This window comes from Urocitellus parryii, chromosome 9 (assembly GCF_045843805.1).
Source record: "Urocitellus parryii isolate mUroPar1 chromosome 9, mUroPar1.hap1, whole genome shotgun sequence".
Lineage (NCBI taxonomy): Eukaryota > Metazoa > Chordata > Mammalia > Rodentia > Sciuridae > Urocitellus > Urocitellus parryii.
In genome coordinates this window covers 94,850,328-94,858,514 of record NC_135539.1, presented here as the reverse complement: position 1 = coordinate 94,858,514, position 8,187 = coordinate 94,850,328, and the positions used below count along the sequence as shown (strand labels likewise).

The 8,187-nt window shown below is 43.3% G+C and overlaps 1 protein-coding gene across 6 annotated transcripts in view; it reads right to left on the bottom strand.

Moving 5' to 3' along the window:
- Enah (ENAH actin regulator) overlaps nt 1-777 on the bottom strand; it is a 146,044-nt gene extending 145,267 nt beyond the window's left edge. For all 6 annotated transcript variants that reach the window (XM_026405725.2, XM_026405726.2, XM_026405728.2 and 3 more), the window contains exon 1: nt 398-777. In XM_026405725.2, coding sequence (XP_026261510.2) covers nt 398-402 — 5 coding nt within the window. In that variant the 5' untranslated portion in view covers nt 403-777. The remainder of the gene's footprint in view (nt 1-397) is intronic.
- Nucleotides 778-8,187: the final 7,410 nt, after the last annotated feature.

Below are 8,187 nucleotides of genomic sequence, written 5' to 3'. Positions count from 1 at the left end.
GTACTAAAAGTGCACGAAATTTTTACATATATACGGAAGAATACCTGTTTCCCAGCAACAAGCACGCTTCGATTCTCGAACCCCTCCCCATCTCCCGGGTTTTGCTTGCAAAGGCTGGGGGGGAGGGAGCCAGGCTCAAATTAAAATTAATAAGGGAAATCCTAGGTGAAAAAAGAGCATTTGAAGGAAAAACGGGAGAACCCCCAAATCAGAGAGATTGGGGTCGTTTACGAGAAAGAGAAATTAGAAGGGACAAAAGGGAGAGGGGGGAGGAAGAGACCTGAGACCCGCGGAGACGCGCCGGGCCGGGAGAGGGAAGGCGGGGTCCGTGGAAAGCGGGGGTCGCGGCTCCCGCGGCACAATGGCCTGCCCGGCCCCCGCCCCGCGCGCCCCTCACCTCATGGTGCCGGCGGCGCGGAGGCTTCCCCAGCAGCCGGGGGACGCCGAGCCGAGGGGGTCTATCCTCCAGGGGCGGGGACGCAGCTCGGAGACGGGAGACAAGTGTCCGGCTCCTGCTTCGGCGGCCAGAGGGCTACACCATCTCCTCGCACAAAGCCGAGGCGCCGGCCCGGCGTGTGAGAAAAGAGAGCAAGAGAAAGACTGGGGAGGGGGCGGAGAGGCCGACGCGCGGAGCGGGTCCCCCGGCAGCCGCCGCCTCCCACCGCCTCCTCCGGTTTCTCCTCCTCCTCCCGGAGCTTCCTCGGCCGCCCTCTGAGAGGTGCCCGCCGGGGCCGCGCGCCCGGGTGCCGCTCCACAGGCCCGCGCTCGCCGCGCCCGCCGTCGCCGCCGAGGCCGTGTGCAACCCGCAGCTGCTGCAGTCGCGGGAGGAGAGTCGGGATCGCCGCGAGGAGCCCGGGAGGAGGCGGGGCGCGCGGCGGAGGAACACGCAGGCGCCGCCCTCCTCCCCTCCCTCCCCCGGGGGCGAGGGGGCGGCGCGGGGGGAGGGGAGGCGGGGGCCGGGCGCACCCCCGCGCTGCCGGCCGGGCCCCCGCCGGACTGCGGAGAGCGGGGAGGGGCGGGCGCGGGCTTGGCGACGGCAGCTGAGGAAAGGCTCTTTGTTGCTTCCCCGCCCCGCCCCCCGAGCCCCCTGCGATCCGTGCTGCTCCCCCAGCCGCTGTCGGCGGGGGTTCCTAGCTCGTGGTTGTCCTTGGCCGTCGGCCCCCCTCCCCGTCGTCTCCTGCTCCGCGAAGGCTCGGGGAGCTCCCGGGCCTCCTCCGCGGCCGGGATGAGCCGACTAAGACACCGAGACCTCCCGGGTGCGAGACCCGCGGGCACCGGCTTGAGGAGCCGAGATGCGTGACTGGGCACCCAGCCCAGCCGCGGGGCTCCGGGGCTGCTAGCGGCAGAGGGCCCCCGTGCAGGGCTTGTCCTCAGCTCGCCCTGTTGCTTGCTGAGGACCGGGACAAGCTAGTGGGTGGGCATCCCGGTCAGACCCACTGCCCGCCCCACGCCGCGCTGCTGCTCCCAGAGAGTCCTCCGGGATTTGGGGGCGTTGGAGGGGGGGAAATATGGTCATCATTGTTCGCTCCGTTCCTTTTCTTCCCGAGGAATCCCAACGTGCTGTACCCATTTAATGAGCTGATATGCACACTATGTATAGGGATGACTTCATCCCCCCAAATGAACGCAGTCAACTCGCGGGAAAACGCAGTCGCGGGGAGACGCGCGGAACCGTGTGCAGCCGCAGGAGTAGAAAAGAAACGCAGCGGGTATAACCTCTATCGTCACCAGCGAAAAGGGAATCCCGGACTGGGGGCGGGGAGGGATGGGAACTAATGATAATTTGAATGTTCTATCATTCACCTAGTCTGAAAATCATCTCCCTTGAAAGGCATACATAAAATACAGGCAAAGCAAACGTTTCAAGTCAAGTGGCAGTAGGGGTGGGGGTCTAGGAAGCCAGAATTTATAGTTGTGGGTTTTTTTTTTTTCAGTATCCAAAAACAACTCCTATAATCTAGTGAAAGTTTAAACAGCCCAAATTGCAGCCGTTTTGTATTTCAAGGAGAGAAATGTATATTCTATATAAAAGATGACTAGAATGGAAAAGATTTGCAGCTACAGGGTTTCTACTTACTGAAGGCACTAATCCAAAATGGAGGACCTACCTTGACTCCAGGAATCCATTCAAAAGTTTTAGTGTTTTAAGAGCCAAGTACAATTCAAAAGATAGTCATGTAAGTTGGAATAATGTACATTTCCAAATGAAAAGTCAACAAGTTATAGTCATCGTTGGTCAATGCCTGACTTGTCTGTAAAAGGACGGTGTTACCCAGTTTTAACTATAAAAAACTTCCTAGATCCAGAGCTCAATACCGAGTTATTTTCTTTTTGGAACTTGCAGCCGCAGACCAACCGCCCTGCAGAAGCAGTGACCTGGAGCGATGGCACAGGACCAGGGTGGCCTCAGGTAGTAAAAAGCACGGTGCCTCTGCCTTAAACATAGTGTACTTGAAGAACACTAATTTCCACCCACATATCTAATTACAGACTACCATCACAGAGCATTTTATTCAAGGATCTCCAAGCACTGGAGAGAAAACAGACTTACTAGTCAAATATCTTTGTTGCCATATTACCAGTAGAGACAAAATGTAGGGCTCAAGCAACTGAATGAGTTAGTACAATAGGCATGATTAAAAACCATAGCTACTATTAGGTGCACTGTCAATATGTTTACTTATTATAGTTTACAGTGCTTGCACCTCAAGTATTCTCCAAGGAATATTTTCTTGGAGACTTTCCTTGGAAAAAGTATTAAGACATATTGAACCATCTTGGGAGAATATTAATAAGACATATTCAAACACAAAGTCACATCAGTTTTCTTTTGTACATTCATAGCAATACAGTAAATCCAACAGAGCTTGTGTTTCAGGGAAAACTCTTACAAAGGGCCAAAAGGGGTGGAGAGATTGCTGTAATGACTCAAGCTATCTCCTGCCAGATACAAGAAACAAGGATAAAAATTCCTTACAGATGACTCCATAACCTACTTCTCGTTTGTGTAAGTTAATCCATCCTGAGCTAAATAAGTTATATATCACATCATCTTTATTCTAACAACAAATGTTCCAATGGTATGGGCACCAAATTAAGCAATCCAAGTAGAAAATGCTGTTCTTATTTTCTATGTTTATTAAAAATGTACCAGCCAAGAATTTTGGCTGCTTACAACCATTTCCATCCTTTTGAATGGCAGCCTGCCAGCTTACAAGTTGGTCATACCATTGCCTTTGGATTTAGATATTGCAATGGGTGGCCTGACCTCCAAAGGTCATTCTGTGGAAGGGCAATTTGTTGGCTGTGACAAAATGTTATTGCTTCTTGTTCATATTTGGTTTAACATTCAAAGAGGGCAAAAGGGAAGCTTGAGTTAGGAAATCACAGACTAATTCTGGTCACAAAGGAAACTTTGTGGAATGTGTTACTATATAGAACAAAAGAATTTTAGAGATGGAAGGAATCTTAAGTCCAACCCACTCATTTTTAGAAAGAGGAATGTGAGACCCAGAGAGGTTAACTAACTTGCTCAGAGTCTTGCAGTTCTTTGGTGATAAAACTGGAACTTAAACCCAGGATTTCCAGTCCTTGATCAACTGGTCCTTCTACCATGTCATACCACCTTCCTATAGTATAAGTAAGAGTGCCTTAAGAAGGGTAGGAAGTGGGGAGGGAGGGGGAAAGTGCTGGGACTATAGTGTCCATGTACAAATAGGTAACAACAAATTCTTTTGAGTATGTACAACTATAATGCACCACTTTAAAAATGTGAAAAAGAGTACATTAAGACAATAAAAATTAAAGGCAATTATCTTCTTATAAACTTTGCTTAAAAATTAAAGTTGGCTTGGCTGAATGGTGAAAACCATTTGAACTCTTCTCATAAAGCTTGCCTGGCCTAAAGCCCAGTGCCTGGCCAATCTCATAGGTGCCCCAACATTTGAGAAGTGAATAAATAAATAAATGATTATGTGAAATAATGACTTCTCTAATATAAAAAAATATAAAAATGTTCATAATAAATATGTCAATATCCTTTATTATGGGGGGGAGCTCTGGGGATCAAAATGAGGGACTTACGTATGCTCAACTAGCACTGTGCCACTGAACCTCCCCCAGTCGCAACTTTCTTAACACCAAGAATATGGATCTCAACTTTCCCTCATACAAACTTTTCTCTCCAGCTTAGCATCAGTAGGAGGCCTGCTCCAAGCCCTCAGTGTATACCGCCATCGCAAATTGGTCTACACGTCTGCTAGCAGTGTGCACTCAGACGGAAAATGAAACAAAACATGCTTCTGTTGAAGATGGGTTTGCTGCAGGAGTGTTGTCAGTCTAGCTCTGAGGGTTCTCTTGGAATAAGCCTTGTTTAAATTCGTCTGATAGCATCAGTGTAGGCTTGTCCTCCATTTATGGGCATGAGGAGGATGCGTGACTAATGCTACTCAGCAGTCAGGAAATTGGTGCTAAGGTTTGAAGGCACAGTCTTTCCCCATCACCCAATAAAAAAAGGTTCCCCCTGGAATTACTGTGGATGGATGAGGAAAAGGTAGCTTTATAGTGAACCTGATTGTATGCTTTCTACATATATCATATAGCAGTGTTGTATTTTCCTTTGTAGCAGTTAGGTTTCAGTGTAATTTTTGGTTTGTCTCCCAAGAATGAGAAAAATAATATAGAACATGACATTCTAGCGGGATTGAAGATATTTTTATTACTCCTCTTTCAGCTTTAGCTGCCCATACATAATCTCAGCTCTAAAACATTATCAGGAGACATTAGAGAAAAACTATTTGCCTTTCTGCCATTAGCATTTTTCTTTCATTTGTCATTTATCTAATTTTCCAAATTAGGATTTATTCAGTGAGTTTCATTTCTAAAGTGTCTCTTTACTTAGCTTGATACCATTCCCATAGCTGGAAATGGTATTAGGCTTGCATTAATTGGTAGAAGCCATATTCTTTTGGGTTTTTTGTTTGTTTGTTTTGGTGCTGGGGATTGAACCAACTGAGCTATATCCCCAGCCTGCAGAAGCCATATTCTATAAAATGCAATGAAACATTTCCACAAAATTCAGCCATGGCTGCCATTAAAGAATATGGCAAGAGGGCTCCATTTCTAGATAATTGAACCATGGTGCTTTTGAAATTGGTTGAAAAAAAAGTAATGTCATAATCTAATTCTGAACGCTTACATTATAAAATCTAGCTGGTACGTTGGGAAGAAAACCAGAGTGGTTGACCTCTTTCTGGCATTGAAATGATTTATTTGTCCTATTTACTGTAATCAAACTTGAGAATACCTGTCAATTTTCATGGACATTATGATTAGGTAACAAGTGACCTTGGAATATTTATTTTCCAGAGGAGACTAGAAAAAAAAGGTAATAGAGAAAAGATTATTTTCTGGCTAATCACAGTAGAAAATAATGATATTACTACCCTGAACAGGCTGCCTAAAATTAATTTACACTGCTTAACACCAACTCTTTTGTAGTTTTTTTTTTTTATCCCCCCTTTCAGGTAAATTTCAAAGCTCATTAAAAATCCCAATTATCTTCCTCTTTGAAACTGTTCCAAAGCATGGTGACCTGGCCAAATTCAAGTTTGAAAGTTGTCTTCAAATCTTCATTATCTTGGGCTTAATATCAAAATTCAGTCTTTTAGCAAGTGCAATAAAGTCAGAAGAAAAGCAGAAATAATCAAAAATAATTTTGTATCATTAGTTGTAATACTTTCATTTGGGCTCCAAACATTCTATACTCTTTAACTCATTTATCTTTACTACCACTTTATGATGAATTGAACTGGTAATGTATTAATTTTATAGATAATGAGGTGACATCCTTTAATCAAAAAGTCAAATGTAGAAATGAATTCTACATTTGGCAGTAACGAATTGAACTGCAAATCAAAAATTAAAGTTGCTCACAACTCGGGGTGTAGCTCAGCTGTAGAGCACTTGCCTACCATGTACTAGGTCCTGGGTTTAATTCCCCAGCTCTACAAAAAATAAAAACAAAAAAAGCCCTGAAAGAAGAATTTAGCCTCTCTTTCTCCATCGCTTCCATACAAATACCTGCTTTAAGTGGAACCTGACATAGACAAACTTTACATTTGAGAAAAATAACTTCTCTCGATCTTAGAATATAAAAGGCAAATGTAGCTAAATGGTTGACCAGCCAATAATGATATCTAACCAACTAGACACTTACATATATGGTAATTCAGTCTTCATAACGTTCTTATGAAGTAGGTACCATTTTGATCATCCTTGCTATACAGCTCATAAAGGTGAGGCACCAAAGGATGAAGAGACTTGCCCAAAGCCACACAGCTAGTAAATGAGAAAGCCAGAAAGTCCAGTTTCAAAAGCTACACTCTACCTCTGTACCAGAAGGCCTCTATTTTTTTTAAATTTTAATTTGTTATATATGACAGCAGAATGCATTACAATTCATTTACACATATACAGCACAATTTTTCTTATCTCTGGTACACAAAGTAAAGTCACACCCTTCATGTCTTCATACATGTACTTAGGTAATGATGTTCCTCTCATTCCACTGGACCTCTTTCTATTTTAATTTTTCTTTTTGGGGAGACGTGGGCAGTACTGGGGATTGAACCTGTGCCTTACCACTAAACCACATCCCCAGTCCTTTTTATGACTTATTTTTAAATTTTGAGACAGGGTCTTGCTAAATTGTTGAGGATAGCTTTACTAGAATTACAGGCATGCACCACTGGGCTTGGCAACCTCTTCTATTTCATTTTACTGTCTCTGATTAAAAAAAGAAAAAGGGGGGCTGAGGATGAAGCTTAGTGATAAAAGAGGTCCACTTAAGGAAATGGAACCAGCACAGTTAAAAACAAAATAAACAAAACATTCTCAGCCATTTAACTCCTTATTCTGCCACAAAAAAAAAAAACCCACCAGGATAACCTCTCTGGCAAATCACAACATTCCTATCTCTCCAGCTATAAATAAACCCTTCACTTAGGCAGACATTTGATCTCTAGTGCCTAGGCTTGTGCTTTGTGTGAGGCTCAATAAGTGAATTTAATGAATCTTCAAATTCGGGGACTCCAAATTAATGCCAGGACTTTATTTCCAGAATAATAATGCTAATGTAGCCAATGGCAATTCATTCATTCATCACTCCTTCAATTTAGATATCCTAAGCATACAACCAGCAATTTATAGTTTATAGGGGTAGAGTCTCTTAAACCAATACATAGTAATGCTAACATTTTGTTGACCATAGGGAGATAAACAAAATGAAAACTCTGTGTGTGTGTGTTGGTATTTTTTTTACATTATCGCATATATTTAATGTACACAATTTGATGAGTTTGGACATATGCATACTCCTCATTCTCTTTATTAATATTCTAGATAGCATCAGGGAGACTAGCAAAGGATTATATACTTCCAAAATGACCCTATCTTGTCTTTATCTTTTATTGTTTGCAAAGCAAACATGAAAGTCTTAGTTTAGGATGAGATTTACCAAAATCTTTGGAAGGAACTCATTGATTTCTTCATTTACATTCCTGTGAAAGACTTTTTTTAGGACTTAAATACTCATTTGAAGTTTATCACCAATACATATGGTTATAGTATTTCAGGAAAAGGCCCTGAATAGAACCCTACTACCCTAGCTTCCCATTCAGATCTTCTTGTCTAACTCAGGTGCCATTTTATATCTGTCAAACATCTCATACTCAGTTTTTCTTTAAATAGCTCCTGTTTTGTGTGGGTTTTTTTTTTTTTGTAATGTTGCCTTCCTCAAGCATCTCATTGTACTTGATTTTATTCAGTGTCTCTCACTTGCAAACAATATTTCCCTTCAAAAGTTCACAGTCTGATCTTTTCCTTCTTGTTTTTCACTTTATTTTCTCTCCTACTACTAATGAGATGGTGATTCTTGGTTTGCTTTATTTGAGTTATTTATATCTTAAGGCCTCTGTTTAATATCAGGTTTGGCTTGGCATTCTTTTCCTACTGCATGATGCCCAAATTAAGTTAAGAAGCAATTCCTAAGAAAGCTGGCCTGTGATTCTTCATGCTCTTCTGGTATCCCAAGCATTGGACCATCTGTTTAATTTTGAAAGTTGATGTAACTAGCTAAGTTCATAGTTTATGTCAGATGTGACTCAACAGTGCTCTGAGCAACAGAGA